At 38.3% G+C, this 21,056-nt stretch overlaps 1 protein-coding gene across 1 annotated transcript; it reads right to left on the minus strand.

Annotated features, from left to right (window-relative positions):
• Positions 1-388: 388 nt before the first annotated feature.
• HSD17B13 (hydroxysteroid 17-beta dehydrogenase 13) lies at positions 389-18,809 on the minus strand. The gene is made up of 7 exons (XM_026509765.4): positions 18,433-18,809; positions 14,882-14,989; positions 13,814-13,945; positions 11,805-11,911; positions 9,993-10,130; positions 6,836-6,952; positions 389-1,467 (listed from the first exon to the last, which is right to left on the minus strand). The coding sequence occupies exons 1-7, from the start codon at positions 18,640-18,642 to the stop codon at positions 1,377-1,379; spliced, it is 903 nt and encodes a 300-aa protein (XP_026365550.1). The 5' UTR covers positions 18,643-18,809; the 3' UTR covers positions 389-1,376.
• Between the last annotated feature and the right edge of the window lie 2,247 nt (positions 18,810-21,056).

A 21,056-nucleotide genomic window follows, 5' to 3' on the forward strand; every position in this document is an offset into this window, starting at 1 on the left:
CCCTCTGCCTTCCTCTCCCCCTGCTTGTGCTTTCTCTCTTTGACAAATAAATAAAATCTTAAAAAAAATAATAAACAAATAAAATAAAATGTCATCATGAATAAAAATTATTGCCAAAGTAGCTAGGAAAAAAAATCTCAAAAAATAATACTCTGCTCAGTGCCACACACAGAAAGGATTTAGTAAGTCATTTGATGAACCAACACTCCTGCTGTCAAAGAAGCCAAAGTTGAGAGAAACCTGGGACCCCTTAATATCTGCAAGTTCTAGCTTTTACCATCCAGATCCTTGCTTCCTAAAGGAGGTTCATTGAGACTGAGAGATTAGAAATCAAAACTTGTATTTTATAACTACAAGAGGTTATTTTTTAAAAGCACAACATTTATCATTTGTTTTTAAGAAATTTTTATTAATGATTTGTTTTTAATCATTCATTTTTAATAAAAACAGGCAGATAGTTGATGTAAAAGCAGTCTATTATATTTAAGAAAAACACAAAAACAAGATTACTCTTGATGTAGTGGGAATTGGATTTTTTTTCTATTAAAAAAAGAGACCACTCTTTTATCTCTTAGATCCATTGTCTAGTATTAGGTAGTCAGCCTGATTGCTTTTTCCATGTTAGTTTTCATTTTTGAAGCTCAAAACTATCTAAACATCTCTGGTACCAATGATATATGAAAGCATAAACTATAAAGAAAGAGGTTATCATGGGGTTAAAATTTCAGATATTCTGATATTCAAGAGAGGGTCACCTTTTGCAATGGCATAGTATTTTAAGAGATTATGAAAAGGGCAGAAAGTATAGAGCGTCCACTCTTGGTGGAGATAAGAGCTATACTAAGGACAGAATCAAGCAAGAAACTACAGAATACTGTTTTGGGCTGATGACAAGGGAGAAGCTACAGAAATCTTTGAAATGCTGAATTTCACAGCAGTAACCTCTCTGGCCTTTGGACACTGCTGCTCGCTTCAACTTCACGTCTAACTGCCAACTCACACGGTTGACAAGGTCTTCAACCTTCCCTGTGTAGATAAGTTCTCTATTTACTCTCAGGGAGGTAGATTTGTTCCCCCTCAAAGCAGAAAGAAAAGAAATAAACTACCTTAAGAAAAGTGGCCTTTTGAATATGTTTCTGTAAGCACAGAAGTTTTTAAGAGGCACGGAATGAAAAATAGATCTGACTGTTAAAGCTACATTAATATTCTTGAGAAAGACAGGTAATTAGTCTTGTTCATTTGACTGCTGCTAATGTCAAACCAATGTTTTTAATATTAACAGTATTGAAAAATGTGAAATTAAGCTTTGAAGCATTGATTCTAAACTTAGATTTACATCATTAAGGTGCATAATTCTCCGGCTGGAGCTCATTTATTCATTTCATTTTGGTTTTGTGGCCAATCACTGCTTCAAATTGAATGTTCTGTAAATGATTTATAGCTGCCAAGGCACGTTCAGGAAGAAATCTGTATGAAAAAAAGAGATGAAAAATTCTCAATTAAAAATTTTTGACATGAGAGTTCTTTTTTGTTGTCCGTTAAAATACCAAGAGTTTATCTGGTTTGCATTTAATCTTCCTGTGTTCCTCCTTTCTTCCTTCACATCTACCCCTCTCTCTTTTGTGTGTATGTGTGTCTTTTAATACTTATAGTTCAAATACTGTGAACATATAAAGAAAGCACTGATAGGTACTATTCTTCAAACCTTCTCATATTAGTGAAATCTTACAGGAGATTTTATATGATAAAGATCTGAAACTAAAGGTCTAGACTTACTGCTGACACTGTCAAGGAATCCTGATAGGAAGCATTCACAGAAAGACACCACCAAAACTCCATCCTTCCACCTCTCCTTAAATATTTACTGAATATCTATTACACACCTTATAATAAGGTGGACAAAAGTACTAAAAAAAAATAGCTATGGCCTGAGCAGCTTATTGTTGAGCTGAGAGGCTAAGAAAAGAGGAGAGGCTGTCTTGAAACAATGAATGAGAAATAACAGCCTTCTCTAATTAAGGGTTATAACTGTGAAGAGGATTCATGTGGGCTGGAATAGTGAAGAAAAACTTCCAAAGTGTTCAAGGATGGGTAAGATTTGAGGAGGCAGATGAAAGGAAGAGCATATGTGTGAAGATAACAAGACAGATGTAACACATTCCATGAAGAAAGTCATAGTGAAAATCACTTTGGTCTTGTTGACTAATGAAAGATTTACATCCTTGTTTCAGGCCAGGTGGAAGATGAGTGAATAAGCAAAGGGGCAGGGAAGCTCTGCTTGGGAGAAAGACCAGTATAAGAGAACTTGTACAGGCCTTTTAACTATCCTCACGAAGAAACCTCCATGCTAGTAATTGCATTTGCTCACAAAATTGTCTATCTCTGTTAAAGGAATTATATGTGAAGAAGATTAACAGTAAGTCCCTGTTGCTGAGTAACAAACCACCATGACAGCTCTACAATAATTCCAAAGACTTTGAGACTCTTGCTTATTGTACAGGGATATCTATTCTCCAACTCTGACAGTATGACTATGTTTATTATCTTGTTCATAAGCAACTATGCTATGATTTTGATTTTTTCCACATTAATATGACCTGTTTTGAGCCTAAAGAGAGGAGGAATCTTATGAAACTCCTTTCCTACAGTTGCTTAGCAACAAGACATTAGTCAACTCGAGATGATGTTGCCATGAGGTTGAGGTTATGCTGTTAGTCTATTGAAGCTAAAATGGAAGATTGAAATTGATGCAGCAATGCAGTTTGTCCCCTGTTCTTGAATGGTTCTATTCCAAGGTAGCACAGTTTATGTGGATTGGTTTCAAAATGACCCAAGAGCTTGTGAAGTTAGTATAGTTATCTTCTCATTGATACAATTTTAATCTATCATAAACTGTCCCTCAGTAGAAAGCTGAGATTATCTCTCTGGGTAAATAATCTTATCTCTTCTTAGCATTTTTTAAAATATTTTTTTATTTTTAAGTAATCTCTACACCCACTGTGGGTCTTGAACTCACAACCCTGAGATCAAGAGTTGCATGTTCTACAGACTGAGCCAGCCAGATGCCCTTTTCCCTAGAATTCTATGTAAGTTCTGCTTCCTAAGCCTTTAGTATCCGACTTCTGTGCTTTTTAATGGCAGGGGCTTTACTTGCATTATGTTATTGTTATGGCATGCTTAGAAAGGAGATATTAGCACATCTCCATTTTATATATGGAAAATCTGAGGCCACAGAGGTTAAATAATTCATCCATGGTCAAAGAACTACTAAGTGGTAAAGTGGTGTTTAATCTTAGGTGGAGCCTTCTTAATCACTGTATCATATTGTGTTCCTTTAAAAACAATCTTTGCTTCAGTTAGAACAGCCTCTAGCAGAGATGATATGGAAATCATAGAGGTGGCAGAGAACATCATTTAAGTACTGAAAAACAAAAAACTATCAACCAAGAGTTCTATACTCAGTGAACGTATCTTTCAAAGCTTAGGGCAAAATAAAGAATTTGTTAAACATACACAAGGCGAAAGAATTCACAACCAGCAGAGCTTCTCTGAGAAAATGTTAAAGGATACCCTTCAGGCAGAGGGAAAATGATACCAGATAGAAGTCTGGATCTACACAAATTAATAAAGAGCACCAGAAGTGTAAACCACATGGATACACATTTAAGAATTTACCTTGTTATTTAAATCTCTTTAAAAAGATATTGGCTGTTTAAACAAACGAAAACTATGTAATGTGGGTTTTTTAATATATGTAGAGGTAAAATGTATGACAATCACAGCATAAGTCAGAAGGGAGAGATAGAAGCATGCCACTGTAACGTTCTTAGCCTATACCTGAAGTGGTATAATATCATTTGAAGGTTGACTATGATAGGTTAAAGACACATACTATGAATCCTAAAGCAATAACTTAAGTAAGGAAATAAAGAATTATAGCTAGTAAGCCAAAAAAAAAAAAAAAAAAGGAAATAAAATGGAAGTATAAAAATATTCAATTAAACCAAAAGAAGGCAGAAAAAGAGAAAAAAGGAACCAAAAACAAATGGGATAAATAGAAAACAAACAGCAAGCTTTAAACTTAGCTTTAAATCTAACTATGTCAACAATCATATTAAATGTAAAGAGTCTAAAAACCACCAATCTAAAAGCATAGATTGCCAAATTGGATTTAAAAAAAAAAAAAGAACCAACTATATACTACCTACAAAAATACATTTCAAATATAAGGAAACAGGTTAAGAGTAAAAGAACAGAACAGGATATACTAAGATAACATTAACTTATAGAAACTGAAGTGGCTATATTATCAGATTTCACAGCAAAGTATGTTTCCAGGGATAAACAAGGTTATTTCCAACATGACAGAGTAGTTAATTCCTCAAGAGGACACAATAATCCTAATTGCTATGCACAAAATAATAGGGCTTCAAAATATATGAAGCAAAAATGGAAAGAAAATAGACAAATTCACAATTATAACTAGAGATCTTGAGACCACTTTCAATAATTGATAAAACAAATAGTCAGAAAATCAGTAAAAATATAGAAGATTTGAACAACACTATCAACCAATTTGACCTAAGCGGACATTTACAGCACACTCAACAATACAGAATACTCTACTCATTCTTTTCTTTCTTTATCTTTTCTTTCTCTCTCTTTCTTTCTTTCTTTTTATTTTTTAAGATTTTTTTTATTTGAGAGAGAGAGTGTGTGAGAGAGAGGACAAGAGCAGGGTGAGGAGCAGAGGGAGAAGCAGACTCCCCACTGAGCAGGGAGCCTGATGCAGGGCTGATCCCAGGACTCCAGGATCATGACCTGATGGGAAGGCAGCCACTCAACTGACTGAGCCACCCAGGTGTCCCACTACTCATTCTTTTTGGGTGCACATGGAACACTTGCCAAGATAAACATGTTCCAAGCTTAAACATGTCTCAATAAATTTAAAATATTTAAGTCATATGAAGTAATTAAATTAGAAAACAGAAAAATTTCGAGAAAATATCCAAAAAGCTAGAAACTTAAAAATACATTTCTAAGTAACCCATGATACAAAAGGGAAACTAGAAGTATTTTGAACAGAATATAAATGAAAACAAAATATGTAGAATTTGAGGGACAGAACTGAAAACAGTACACAGGGAAACTTTATAGCATTAAGTGCCTATGCTAGAAAAAAAAAATCAATGAACTCAGTTTCCACATTAACAAACTAGAAAAAGGGAAAATTAAATGGAAAATAGAATCAAATAAATAATTAAGATCAGAAAAGGAATTAGTGAAGTAGAACACATGAAAAATACATAAAAAATAAAATAAACCAAATGCTAGTTCTTTGAAAAAAATCAATAAATTGATAAACCTCAAGATAGACTGAAGAGAATAAAAAACCAAAAAATACAAATTACCAATACCAGGATTGAGATATTCTAAAGATATTAAACATACAATAAGGGAAGATTATGAATAAATTTATGCCAATAAATTTGACAACTTAGATGAAATGGACAAATTCCCTGAAAGACACATATTACCAAGAACAAATAAGTAGCCTGAATAGCCCTATAGGTTTTAAAGAAATTAGATTTGTAGTTAGAACTTGTGTATAAAGAAAACAACAGCCCCAGATGGGTTAACTGGTGAATTCTACCAAATGTTTAAAGAAAAAAATAATGCCAATCCCACACAAGCTCTTCTAGAAAAGAGAAAAGGAGAGCATACTTTCCAACTCATTCCATGAGGTCAATATTATACTGACACAAAAATCAGACAAAGATATTACAATGCTGGGGTAGTTTGTTCTTTAAAACTCATCAGTATAATACACCATATCAACAAATGGAAATGAAAATGGAAAGAAAATATGATCTTAACATAGTTAGTAAAAGCATTTGATAAAAACTCTCATCAAAATACTAATAGGAGGGAACTTTCTCAACATGATAAAAAGCATCTATGAAAAAATATCTACAGCTAACATTACACTAAATTGTGAAATACTTAATACTCTTCTCTTAAGCGGAATACTTGGATGTATGCTTTCACCAATCCTATCTGATATTGCATGGAAAGTTCTAGCCAGTGCAATAAGGTAAGAAAAAAAACCATACAGATTGGGAAAGAAGAAGTAAATGTGTCTTTATTTGCAGACAATACGATCATCTGAAATAACCTATAAAAAAATCTCTTAGAATCTACAAAAAATTACTAGAAATGAATTTAGCAAGGGTGCTAAATACAAGATCAAAATGCAAAAATCAAACACATACTAGTAACAAACAATGGGAAATAGAAAATTTTTTTGAATGCCATTTGCAATAGCATCAAAACATGAAATACTTTGGGATACATCTGATAATATGTGTGTAAGACTGAATGCTGAAAACTATAAAATGTTGTGTAGAGATATTAAAGAAGAGGGAAAAAAGGAAAGATATTTTATGTTCTCTATTTTCTTGGATTGGAAGACTCAATATTGTTAATATCAATTCTCCCCCAGTTAATCAATAGATTCAAGGCAATTTCCATCAAAACTCCAGCAGGCTTTTAAATAGACCCTTTATTTTTAGCTATATTGTGTTCTCTTTAAACAGCCTTTCCTTCAGTTGGAATAGTCTCTAGCAAAGATTAAACTGAGATGGTAGATGTGGTAGAGAAAATGAATCATTCTTTTTTTATAGATTGAATAAGACAGAGAAATAACAGAGAAAACTTAACTGTTCTCCCCAGGCATGGGGAGCTTCCACAGCAACATTCACAGCTGAAAGACTCTTCATCACACTGATAGCTCTGTTTGTGTTTTAGCATTTTAGATGTTTTGTGCTATACTTACTTGTCTAGTATTAAGTAGATATTGAAATATGATGGAACAAAAATCATCTTCTTATTTGTAAGTATTCCATCTATCAAGCTTCTTGCAACTGTATCTGTCTCCAAAAGAGGCCATAGTCTGTGATTAAGAAGAAAAAAGTTTGGTTCTTTTTGTTGGTGTTGTTTTAATTATCAAAGGCAGGAAAATTAACTTATCACGTCACCAAATTAGGATTTAAAGGGTTCCAGGATTCACTGAACAATGTTTCCTGCTCCCACACATGCCATAGGGATGTTTTGTCATCACAATCTTAAACTTTCCCATCCAGTGGGCATGTTTTATGGCTCACTCGGTCAAAATATCAAAAGGGTGGAGGGGCGTCTGGGTGGCTCAGTTGGTTAAGCATCTGACTCTTGGTTTCTGCTCAGGTCATGATCTCAGGGTCCTGGGACTGCACCCCAAGACGGGCTCCACGCTCCATGGGGAATCTGTTTAAAGATTCTCTCCCTCTCCTCCTCCTCCTGTTCGTGCTCTCTCTCTCTCTCTCAAATAAATAAATAAATAAATCTTTTAAAAATATATCAAAAGAGTGGAGAGGAATTAGATGGTAGAGGTGAAGAGGCTCCAGGCAAGGAAGAGTAGCAGGTGGGATTATTCTTGGGACAGAAAGAAAACATCTGACATCTTTCTTCAGGGCTTGTGGGATACAAGGCTATTGCTAAGCATACTTTCTTTCTTCTGGAGTTATCCTGTAAAGCTAGATTATTGATTTTTTTTAAAAAAATTTTATTTGTCAGAGAGAGAGAGAGAGCATGCACAAGCGGGGGTGGGGGGCAGGAGGCTGAGCAAGCAGAAAGAGAAGAAGACTCTCTGCTGAGCAGGGAGCCCGATGTGGGGCTGAGTCCCAGGAACCTGGGATCATGACCTGAGCTGAAGGAAGACACACTCCACTCACCGAGCCACCCATGTGTCCCAAAGCTGGATTGTTTTGAAGGCATTTAATTCTCGAGTTCCATGTCTGAATTGCCTATGCTACAATTTAATGAAAGTTCAAGATGCACCCAGGGAGTATTGCATTGCAACTGGAGGCGTGACCTTGCTTATACTGAACACTGTGAGCATGAGTTCTTGAGAAGCACTTATAACCACAGGCTCAGTGTAGAATGCCCACTAGTGCAAGATGATGACAAGAAATTAAAATGTAAATGGACTGAAAGTGTTACATCAAAACTAAGATGCATGGGCTGAACAGAAAAAGGTTGGGTGGGAGAGTTAAGTTATAACCTCCTTTCCTGACATGTTCCGTGATTTACTACAGATTATTGTGTGATTGAGGTTTCCATGGCATTGACTAGCAAGCCAGCAGGCAGAATTATAAATTAATACCTTTCTAAATTATTGGGTTCTGCCTTTTCCCTCCCTGATTTTTCCTACCTGGTTTCTTCAACCCAGTGTCTGAGCGAAGCCTGACATTAGTATATGAATATTTCAGCTTTTGCCAAGGAGATTCAGAATCCAGCCGTCTGGGTCAACCTTCGGTAATGCCTGTCACCCCTAGGGTCATCCCCAGGCATCCACACTATCTGGGGTCACATTAGGCTTACTCTTCTCATCTATTGTGTCTTCTCCGCCCGTGGACCCGGTACTCTTGGCACACACTAAGCCTGAATGCTGGCCAAGAGGGTTTTATTAGGCCCAATTTGTTTAAGAAAACTGAGTCCAGAGTCTCAATCGTTCCACAGTATTTACTTAAATATTGGGTACTTGTTAAGTGCCTATGGTCTAGCACTGTTAAAAACTCCACTGCCAGGGAGTGACCACAGCTCCAGAGACCACACAGTAATTAGGTTAGACCACAGCTAATCCAGAGTTCCGAGTCAGTAGCTTCAAGGAAGCTTAAAGGAAAATTTGTTAGCTCTTTTGAATGAATGAAATTGGGTCTAATTCCCCTTTAGTAATAAATTGGCTTCAGATGGGCAAGTTTAGTGTATTTTGTTAACCTGCAGCAGAATAAATACCAGAGTTGAAGCAAATTTGTGAAGGTGTCTGAATGTTAGGGCCCATCTCCTTACCTTTCTGCTTTTTTTCCCTCTCCTTTCAGGACCAATTTCTCCTCTCTTATGGTTTCAAATCCTCCCTTACCAGACACAAATTTCTCACAGAAATTCATCTTGATTAAAGGGTTAGGAGCTCAGTTTATTGCTGCCCCTAGGAGCATTTGCATTTTTATGGAGGACAAGGAGGTAATGGTGATCAAATGCTGTGATTATATTTATTTACTTATTTTTAATATTTTATTTATTTATTTATTTGAGAGAGACAGAGATAGTGAGAGAGAGCACAAGCCAGAAGGAGAGGGAGAAGACGACTCCAAGCTGAGCAGGGAGCCCGATGCAGGGCTCGATCTCAGGACCCCAGGATCATGACCTGAAGGAAGATGCTAAACCAACTGAGCCATCCAGGCACCGCCCCCCTCCCCCCCCCCGTGATTATATTAATACATCAATGTTTTCCAAACCTATTTCCAGACTTATCTGGCAGGTATGCTTGTAAAGCAAAGCAAAACAAAACATCTCATTCTTGGAGCTCATCTCGGCCTACTCAATCAGAATCTCTAAGAAAGACCCATAGAACATTTATTTTCTATGTACACACAGGTAATGATTCTTAGGACCAGACAAGTTTGAAAAATGTTAGAGTACTTCATGCTAGCACCATGGAAGATGGAAAAGGGGCGTATACCTGTACCTTTCCATACTCTTAGGAGGACAAACCATGAATGGGAGAGGGGGATGTTATATCACATTCATTTTGGGGGTGGGGTTTCTAGGAGAGGACACTCTTGACATCTCTGAGCACACCTCTCTAGCCTGTCCCACCCCCCTCTCATTCCCTCTTGGCACCTGAGTGTGTTGAACCTTTCACCTGGACACAAATAAACACCCAGTTGCCTAACTCATTGGCAGCTGGGTCACTCCTGCTAGTCATCAATGCATTTTCCCCCTTTATTCATCTAATTTCAAAATGAAACTTAAAGGCAGTATAACATTAAGAAGAAACATTTTTCCTTTTTCATTTTTTTCCTATTTTCTCAGTTGATTCACCTAAAAACTTCTTGTACAAATTTCATATCAATTTCTCATGCCATATTTTTATCCTGGCTTGACTTTGACCTCACCTTGTCTTTGGGTTTTTGGTGAACCCAGTATTCACAAAAACTGGGCAGAGACACGAGGTTTTGATTCCAGTTTTTCCCAAGGTTTCAAGTTCTAATGTCAGAGCTTTGTGGAAGCCAACAGCAGCAAATTTGCTGGAACTGTAAGAGAATTACCCACCATTATTACTAGCTTTCTACAAGAAGGCAATGCTGATTTGGTTTGAGAACAAGAAGCCAACTTCCACTTGGTCATCAATTTTCATTTACATTGTCTTACATGATTTTACAGAATTCTGAATGTACCAATTTCTTATTTAGCAATGATAGCAATAGAACGCATCCTAGTAACGTATTAACTGGCTTACTGCTCACGTTTCCACCCTAGTGTAAGGTGTTCCATGCAATCTTCAAACTGTTTTCTAATCAGTTTTAATTACTGTTTTTATTTTGAAAAATATGAAACAGAAAAAACATATTTAGAAAAACTTTGTAACTAATATCTACACTAAAACTTCTGTGGGACTCTACACATTTCTCCTCTCTTTCTTGTTAAGTGAGTTCCTAGTTTCTCTCTTGATCCTGGAGGCTGCTTTGGCTTCTAAATTTCATTGTGAAAATCTGCAGTAAAAAGACTTCAGGTGGTGCAGCTGTGCCTGTGTGCAGCCTTCAGCATATCGCTTTACCTTCTTTGATTTTCTGATTTTTAAACACAGGTAATAAAATAGAGGGCTGACTTGAGGATTAAATTTTATAACATATGCCTTATAACTTCATTACCTATAAGAATCTATATAAATGTTCATTGTATTTTTGGCTCAGGTGACAATAAGAACAGTAAAATTAAAGGCCAGCTGCTTTCTTAAGGGAGAAACAAAAAGGGAGAAGTATTAGGACATTGGGTTTCCACATTTCTAAACATTAAAAGAGCAAATGTTTAATCTGTGAAATTCTTACTTTGAAGTAAGGTTTGATGGTGGTAGAAGCAGCTTGAAACAACCATATGTATGTGCAACAATCCCTGACACTGAAATGGAACTACAGTGACTATAATCAGTGTCAGAAGTAATTCCATCGGTAACTCAGTTTAACCTTGAACATAATGTATAAGTACATAATAAATCTATTAATGACCCACACCCACACCCTCCCACAGATATTCATGTGTTCGCTGTTACAAAAAGAACTGGACCAAATGTTAGCAAGTTAAATTTTTCTATGAGGTTCATATGAAGCTGAAATAGGAAATGAGATACCATTGAAGGAGTTCACAAGGAAAAGATATTTTGCAAAGAGTGTATCCTCGGCGCCATCCAACCTTTTCTGTCTGTGTCCTTGGTAGATCTTGGAGTGTACTATCTACATCTTTTAATCAGATAGGGGCTTTCTCCCTCTCGCTCTTCCCCCACCTTCTGTCTCTCATCCCCACAGTCTTTGGTGGCACGAGCACACTGGAAACCGTTTTGGTCCGGGGCTTGCTCTGGTTAGCTGATCTTGGGCACGCAGGTGATGGCATACATTGATGTTCACCTGGACTTCCGTATGTTTTACTTTGGTCTGTGGTTCCCTGTTTCTTTTATCGACAAGTACTCATTCCAGGATACAATGGAAGCACACTTGGCATTACATTTCATTGCTCTACAGAGGAGCTTTCAGAAGTCTGAATATATTTTAACCATTACAACCAGTTTCATTGTTTTAGGAGAAGTCATTTTTAAAAGTTTATTCTAGATGACTATGTAAATTCTGTAAATAACCCTGCTACGAGGATTGATATCTAAAGTCTAATAAACCTTTGAAAGGGTTATATAAATATCATTGCTGGAAAATACTTACCAATATGGAATAAGATAAGGAATCACTCCATGGCCACACACTGAAGCCACTGTGACGATGTGGCCATGATTTCTCTTCATCATGGATGGAAGAAGTGCTTTTGTGATCTTAAAGGTCATTGCAGAAAGAAAAAAAATGACTCAGGTGTTAGGTTTCTAAATTAGGTAGTTTTCTTTTTAAGAAAAAATAGCATTTGAGACAACTTTTAAGATGAAATTAAATACGTGTCAAGATTCCATAATTACTTCTATATAAATGACAGATATGAAAAAGATTGAAATGTATTTGTTTAAGCTGGCATTGAGGGCCGTGTACTAAATATCACATGCTAAGAACTCATCTTAATATTTCCCCTTCTTCCCAGGGCACCTGGGTGGCTTGGTCAGTTAAGTGTCTAACTCTTGATTTTGGCTCAGGTCATGATCTCAGGGTCATGAGATTGAGCCCCATGTGGGGTTCCGTGCTCAGTGCAAGGGCTGCTTACAGTTCTTTCTCTCTCTCTCCCCCAGCTTGTGTGTTCCTTTGTGCTCTCTCTCTCCCTCTCTTTAAATAGATAAGTTAAAAAAAAAGATTTTTTAAATCAATTAAGTTTTTATTTATTTATTTGAGAGAGAGAGAACAGGAGCAGGGTAGGGGGCAGAGGAAGAAGCAGACTCCCCGCTGAGCAGGAAGCTAATTCAAGGCTTGATCCCGGGCCCTTGGGATCGTGACCTGAGCCGAAGGAAGACACTTATCCGACTGAGCCACCCAGGTGCTCCAAAAATAAAATCTTAAAAAAAAGAAAAATATTCCGCCGTCTTCCCTTCAGAAGGAATCAAATATCTCCTTTATGGATATATCATCTGAATAATATCAAGGGAAAAATTCAGTGTTTTCAGAACTGAAAAGACCCCTATGGTAATCTGGTATTGTGTAATTTTTTTTTGGTTTGGGGCTTTATCATTCTAATGAGAAGAATCTTGTGTAACGATATCAAATTTAAAAGCTGAATTTCGTCCTGATCCACAATCAGTATCCATCACGGTTGGATTTAGTACCTCCCTATTTGTAACACTGCATATTATATATTGATGTGACAGGAAACAAAAAGTCTTTATCTTCAAAAAGCTTTTGCTGTTTTGTGAGAAATATCAATATTTTATGAGAATTTTATAAACACACCCTATGGACCTTATGCAAATTCACAGCTAGAACTGCCAAACCAAGCCACTCCCAAACTTCTGACCCACAGAAATTCTGAAAGGAAAACAAACATTTATTGTTGCTTTCAGCCACTAAATTTTGATATAATTTGTTATGTAGCTATAGATAACTAACACAGGAGGTCTCTATGCAGTTTGGTGGTCATAATCATCAATCCTCATTAGCACGTGTGAGGGGTTGGGGCAGGTGTGAGGACGACACATCTCTTTTTCTTCTCTTCCAGACTCCAGGTTTGCTCTAGGTTCTACACTTAATACTAAGGCGCTGGGAGATTAATCCATATAAATGCTTTTTACAAAGTCATATTTCAGTCTTCTGATAGCCAATTATAAGAGGCCTGTAGAACCATATATCTACGTTTGGACATGGATCTAGGGTTTGTCTGAGTCCCATGCAGAAAAGTTCCTAACCCCTATATACACTGGAGTAGCGATTCATGTTGTCCTTTCAGTTCTAAAATTCCATGGTATGAGGTCACAAGTGAATGTATGTTGTATATATTTCTTCTAAAGCACTGAAAAGATGTTCACTGACAACTCTTAGCAAAGCTCCCCAAATACATTGAGCACTTGGTCCATCCAGGCCATGTTTTGTGTTAGATTCTGGTGGAGAAGACAGACCAACTAGCCTACATTCTGGTGAGTTGTGTCCCTTCAAGCTGTGCCCTTCTGTCAGAGACTCTTCCACTCAAATTAATTTGGTGAGTCTTGATTTAAGGCAAATATAAAGGTGTGAACTTAACTACAACTTCATGTACCTTCAGAGGTGTGAGATACGCACAAACCAGAAATGTTTCTCACACTCACCCAAAAATGTCCTAGGATGTTGACCTCAAAAGTTTTGGTAATCTCTTCATCCTTGCTACTAAGAAGGTCAGCTGGATATATTGTCCCGGCGTTATTCACCAGGATGGTTACATCTCCCACTTCTTTCTTTACCTTTGAAATGGAAAAAACACATTCACTGTTACAGAAACTCAAAGTTTTGGGGGGCGGGGAGGAAGGAAGGAAGGAAGGAAGGAAGGAAGGAAGGAAGGAAGGAAGGAAGGAAGGAAGGAAGGAAGGATAGTTTCGGGGCTGATGTCATCCAGGGATTAGATTCTTTATTTCACTTGACGAGATCTCTTAAGAGTTTAGGCAGGAAAGAACTTGAGGCCAGAAAGTGGATGCAAAGGGAACACTGTCATAAAGCTAGGAGAAACTTCTTTTAACATCTAAATTTCATACCCTGTAATTCATAGATTTTTAAAACTTGTCTATAAAGTGAAATTAATATTTGTGTTGATTAACTGATTTATCAGTCCTGACCAAATATGTTTATAGTGCTGAGTAATGTTGGTCCTACCACCTACTAGCCATGTGCCCCCGGACTGGCTAACCCCTCTCAACCTCAGTTTGCTTGTCTATCCGGTGAGGTCAGTAGGGTTATTGTAGAGATTGCAGTCATTTATCAGAGTGTTTGGCTCATTGTATTTGATATCTACTCTTTTAAAAATTGTTATAACTATTAACATCACATTTTCTATAGAAGACTAGCAGCAACATAAATAAAATCCCTTATAAAAAAAGAATTACTGCACAAGTAATAGGACTAAAATGAAATTAGTGAGTGATCCTTTCTCCTGGGGATAAATCTCTTCTCTGTCACTCTGTATCACTGCGAAACTTCTGATCAGAAAGAAACCGACTGATGATATGAAACAATAAGAAGAGACAGAGTTGAGGGAATTCTATGCAAAGAAAAAATACATGCCCTTCCTTCTTCATACAACTTCCTCAGTTCTAATCTAAATCAGGCAGCCAAAAAGCACCTTTACATTTCCCATGTCAATGGATACAAAATGATTTGAAGGAATTTGTATTCTGAAGTCTCACCTGCTTGACGAAGTTATAAATGTCTTCTCGGCTACCGCAGTCCACCACATACGCATGCGCAGTGGCCCCCAGTTTTCGGCACTCGGCGGCCGTCTCCTCAACACCGTGCTGTCATCGGAAAAGACAAACGCAGAAAGATGTAGGTCAGTTAGGGGACAAGAGTGGGAGAGAAGGAACTGGAGAAGAAATATCTTTAAAGATTAAAATTCATGTCCAAAATGCCCTCCTTGTTTGTACGAAAGCTTCATGAGAGACGCTGCTTGGCTAAGTGCGCAGAGATTTTCCCTGGCTTTTCTGCCAGCGAGCGCTCCGATCAGGCGCGGGTTTTCACTTTGTTTGGCTTCATTCTCAACAGCCATTCTCCGTCAAAGTGGGGAGGGGAGGGAATCCTTCATGTTTTTCTAGCTTTTTATCTCAGGGGAGAGGACTTCTCCGGGAGGCAGTTTTTCTAAAGCAGGCTACTCTCACAGCTAGAGCGTGCTTGAAAGATGTCGCTCTTTGTGGGGCCATGAATGGAGGTGGTTGAGGACACAGAAGAAAACTCAGTTTTTTCATTTAACATATATCTTTGGAGCACCAACCACATAATAGGTAGCAAAGCAATTCTAAACACGTGGTAATTTAAAACTCTATGCCCCTGCCTGTCATAGTTTTCTCGATGGTTCTAATTGAACCCTCTCACAGGGAAGGAGAAAGAGGGATCCTTATTTGAGGAAGACTTTCATAGGGAGACAATGCTACTACTCATGGGGATATAATCTTGTGTGCAAGTGTTCCTGAGGGAAAATGGGGGAGGGCCACTGGATAGAGTCTCGTCTATGTAACAACTTTGCGGATGTAATAACTTTGTAGTAACTTTATAACAACACTAGGACATGGAGATAGAGAAACTTGTTTTCAACCTAAATTCAAAGACCTTTCTTCTAAGGTAAAATTGTCCTGTTTCTAGACCTGCATTTCTGGAAAATTGGAATTCTTTTCAAATTTTGACCTCTATTGATTTTATTGAGATTATAAGGTTTTAAAAAATTACACTTTTTCCTCTCACAGTATATAGACTCTTCACTGTGATGAAGAGGCAAGGGCACCTGAAAGCCCTTTTCTCACACCGGGATGTCAGTAGTGTGGCTGTTGCTTGCGGGCAGTCCCTGAATGGGTGGCAGGTGGGTTCCCTTAGCCAGCGCCACCTGCCTTGGGTCCTTCATATTCCACTACCTCAGGTAAGCCCAGGAGCAGTAGCCTGAAATCCCAAAGAATAGACCCAAACAGAAATTAGGACATGTAGTCACAGAGTCAATGTCCCCTCATAGACTTCTGGGGGTTGCAGAGGAGTAGAGAGGGAGGACAGGAGCTCTTTCACCAATTTAGGCTTTAGCTGGTAGCTTGCTTATTGCCGGATTACAAGAACCACCAAGCATTCTTTTGGCTCTAGATTCACGGTTAGTAGAGAGCATTGGTAACCAGAGCTGTCCTCAGAGGCTTTGACTGAAGAATTAAAAATTTGTCAGGCTTATAACTGAGCTACAGAACTGCAAAAATATAATGCCTTGTCTTTTTGTGAGCAAAATAGTTGCTCTAGCTTCAACTCCAGGTTGCATGGTTTACTCCACTTTTCAGAGTTTTCCTAAAGCAAGTTTAGATCGAGTGAGGGCAAGCTGCTAGTATATTCATTAGGTAAGGCAAAAGAAGCCAGCCATAACAAAAAGGAAGTTGGTACCTTCCACAGGTAAAGGAGATCTGAGTTACATTTGCAGCCTTAGAGTGAATAATTTAATACCTGTAATGTTTAACCATAAAATCCAAAGATTCAAAGAAATCCTGTGAGGTTAGGTGACTCATCCTTCAGGCAGAATCTTAAATAAGTCATTTTTATTCCTTGTCACTGGAACTTTAAAAATGTAATAAGAATGAATCCTTTCCCTCCAACCACACATCTGGAAAGATCCAAAGGTTAGATTTTATCAAGTCTTTTTCATGGATTTATACTTATTTCTATTTTTTTGATGAATGCTTGAGAACACCAGACAACTCAATTTGTAAATTCTTGTCCTCTTCTAAAAAGTGCATTGGAACCTCTTCAAGGCCCAAACTGATGCCAAATCACTTTCATGTATATCAACTCATCTATTAAATGCCTGTGTCTGTTACACAGAAATTTATCAACTTTTCCTTGTATAGTATTCTTTGCTGTCTGGAAAGAACCAGAAAAGAACTACTTTTCTAAGTTCAAGTGACATTTCTTTTTAAAGATTTTACTTTTAAGTAATCTCTGCACCCAACGTGGAACTCTGACTTATAACCCCAAGATTGAGTCACATGCTCTATCAACTGAGCCAGCCAGGTGCCCCCAAGCGACATTTTTGAAAGCTTTAAGAAATAGGGGACAGCTGGACATGATAGCAAAGAACATGGGAGAGCAGTAATATAATGGCAGTTAAGATCTCACTGTGATTTGTGGAAAATCTGATTCTTAAAAAAAAACCAAAAAACAAAAACAAAACACTTCACAGTTTTTTCCAGTCTTAAAATCCGGTAACATTTTTCTATGTGTATTTTCATGGCCTTACCAGAATTCACAAGTTTAGGGGAAAGGACACAAAATTTCAGCTATTTCACTCTTAATCTGAGTAGCTAATATAGCATTTACAAATAATAGTACAAGAAAAATGAGTGCTCAAGACAAACTTAACCCACTGCTTGTGGGTTTTATTTAACACAACTAATATTTACTATGGCTGAGCATTGTTCTAAGCACTTACAATATTTACTTGTTTAATCCGCTTGCTCAGGAGTACACAAACTTTTCTGTAAATTGCCAGAAAGTAAATATTTTAGGATTGTGTGGATATGAGGGGAGGCACTAAGAGGTCCTGTCGTATGTTCTTCTTTGTTTCTTTTTTGGTTTTTGTTTTGACATGCTTTCAATAATGTAAAAAACATTCCTAGCTCAACAGCCTGCTCAAGGACCAGGTTTGGCCCGTTAGCTGTAGTTTGCTGACCCCTGTTCTTGCCCATCCTGTGAGGTATTATTTCCTTTTGAAAGATAAGGAAATGATGGGGCGCTTGAGTGGCTCAGTCGGTTAAGCATCTGCCTTCGGCTCAGGTCATGATCTCAGGGTCCTGGGATTGAGTCCCACATTGGGCTCCCTGCTCAGTGGGAGTCTGCTTCTCCCTCTCCTCTTGCCCCCCACCCCACCTCGCTCGTGCTCTCTCTCTCAAATAAATACATAAAATAGAAAGAAAGAAAGAAGAAAGAAAGAAAGAAAGAAAGAAAGAAAGAAAGAAAGAAAGAAAAAAAAAGGGAAGCTTGGAAGTAGCCTGGCTCCGAGTCTGTGTTATCAACCTATACATATCATGGCATAAAAAAATCACTGCTTAGTTCTCAATTATGTTCCCTTTGTCAAACCATCCAAATGCAAATGTAGAATAAGGCACTGGAGAATTTATGAAATGCTGAAAAAGAAAAATAGAAAGGTAAGCAGTTGCTAAGTCAAATAATGTTTACAATATATGTCTTGTGACTTTAAAAGATGGGCAAGTGAGTGCATTACCTTATTAATATCCCACAGAACCAGCTGGCTCTTCCGTTTCGCAAATTCATAGGCAGTCCACCTGCCTATTCCGTGCCCGGCTCCTGTAATGAGAACAACCTCCCCGGCCACAGATTTTCTTCTTCGGGGAAAGAAAACCTTCACCAGTGCCTCCAAGTAGGAGTAGGTGATGGTGAGCAGAAGCTGGAGGATACCCAAGACAATATTCATGGCTCTGCTCTGTACTCTTCTCCGGCTCAGTCCTTGTCTAATGCCAGCAGGGAGCCACCCTCCACACAGAGATCCCGGGAAGAGCTGCACTCCAAGTGTGGATGGGACTGGCAGAAGTAAGCCAGGTTTGCTGCAGACTTTGTCCACGTGTTCTAGTAGATTGGAAACACCTGAGTTTGGACATGATGCAATTCCTACTTAAAGCTTGGCACAGGGACAAAGGAATCCTGGAGAAAGAGCTCTCTGGACTTGCTTACAGAGCAGCAGTTCTGTGCTGTGTTGCACAGTGAAGTTTCACCTCTAGAAATAATTCTGTTTTTTAAAATTTTATTTTCTTTTATTTATTTGAGAGAGAGAACGAGTGGAGGGAGGGGCAGAGGGAGAAGCAGACTGCCCACAGAGCGGGGAGCCTGATGCAGACTGACCGCAGGACTCTGGGACCATGACCTGAGTCGAAGGCAGACATTTAACTGACTGAGCCATCCAGGTGCCCTCTAGAAATAATGCTAGAGATAGTGCATCAGCTAATGGTCTTTTGGTATTCTCTTGGTATCTCTCTGTAAACCATTGTGTGTGTGTGTGTGTGTGTGTGTGTGTGTGTGTGTGTGTGTGTGTGTTTAATTGAAGGAAAAGGAGAAAGCAGAGATATTATCTTCAGGAGACTTAAATAAGTATTGGCCAACCAACCTTAGTGTGATTCATTTATTCATGAAATTTCAGCATCCATATTTCAGTGAACTAATTATTTCACAGGAGGTGCCCATTTCCCCCAAAACCTCTTAAGTTTGGAGGAGATTGGAGGTTATATAAAGCAATCAATCCCCTCTGTGATGCTATGGGAATGAGCATTAGATTAGGAGCCAAGTCGCCACTTAAAAGTGGCGTGACTTCCACGTGATCTTAGCCAAAAGGCCGAGAAGTGATAAAAGCAGCGTGACTTCCAACACCCCCAAGGTAGAAACAACTCAGGTGTCCGTGAATGGATGAATGGATAAACAAAATGTAATATATACAAACAAGGCCATATTATTCCTTTTTTTTTTTTTTGTAAGATTTTACTCATTTGTCAGAGAGACTGAGATAGAGCCACAAGCAGGGGGAGCAGCAGGCAGAGGGAGAAGCAGGCTCCCTGATGAGCAAGGAGCCCGACATGGGACTCGATCCCAGGACCCTGGGATCATGACCTGAGCTGAAGGCAGCCACTTAATCGACTGCACCACCCAGGCATCCCATATTATTCCTTTTTAAAAAATGAATGCAATTCTGATACATGCTACAACATGCATGAACCTTACAAACATTATGCTAGGTGAAATGAGGGCCCGAAGGGACAAATATTGCATGACTCCACTTAAATGACCTAAATAAGTCAAATACACAGGGACAGAGACTGGAACCTTGGTTATCAGGAAATACCACCCTTTCTTTGGATTCCATGAAATGAGAAAGTTATAGGATTTATGTACATTACTGTAACCCACTGTTTGTTTAGTCTAACTATAGTAATTTGCCAAGTACAAGTTGAAGAATGTAATCTCTTCAAATAAATATTGTTCCCCTCCTTTCTGGAGAGTTCATTAGTACACTGTCAAAGGTTCTGTGTACTGCCAAACTGATAAAGCGGTATTAGGTAGTCTTAAATGTCTTGTAAATTTCTTGAGGCTCCTAAACCTAGTTTCTTTTTTTTTTTTTTTAAGATCTTATTTATTTATTTGAGAGAGAGAGAGTGAGAGCACAAGCAGGGGGAGAGGGGCAGAGTGAAGCAGGCTCCCCACTGAGCAGGGAGCCTGACGTGGGGATCTAGTCCAGGACCCTGGGATCATGACCTGAACCGAAGGCAGATGCTTAACCGAGTCTCCCAGGCACCCCAAAACCTGATTTCTATCCAGACAAACCCCAAGTTCACATCTTATAGAGGCCTCAGCTTATTTTTTGTTTATGAAACCTGTTGCTTCATCTCTGCATATCAATCCAACTTCTTTCCTTATAGTAGCAAAGAGAGGGTCTTGATCTCTATAGTGTACTTTTCAGTATTTCTTTCCTTGTTCCTCTAATTATTCTTTCCCTATTAATTCCAACTTCTTCCTGCCTACAGGACCTGTCTCTTTTGCTTTCAACTATTTTCTGTTTTCTACCATTGTAAAAATATTCTGTGAAATCTTCTTCCACCCCACCCGTTTGCCATTGCATCGTTCATCTCGTACTATCAAAGTATTACACAATGATTACCTCTGTTTTCTGATTTCTATCCTTGGGAGGATAGAAATCTCTTGCCCCTTTACTCTCTATCTGGTGCAAAGTGCTACAATGGTCCTAAATAGAAGGAGCCATCTGAGCATCACCAGACCTGAAGATGGGGGGAGGGTGTGAGGTGAGCCATAAATGGGACCTAAAGGGTGAGCAGGGCTGGCCAT

The sequence above is a fragment of the Ursus arctos genome, unplaced genomic scaffold, assembly GCF_023065955.2.
Source record: "Ursus arctos isolate Adak ecotype North America unplaced genomic scaffold, UrsArc2.0 scaffold_9, whole genome shotgun sequence".
In the NCBI taxonomy this organism is placed as follows: domain Eukaryota; kingdom Metazoa; phylum Chordata; class Mammalia; order Carnivora; family Ursidae; genus Ursus; species Ursus arctos.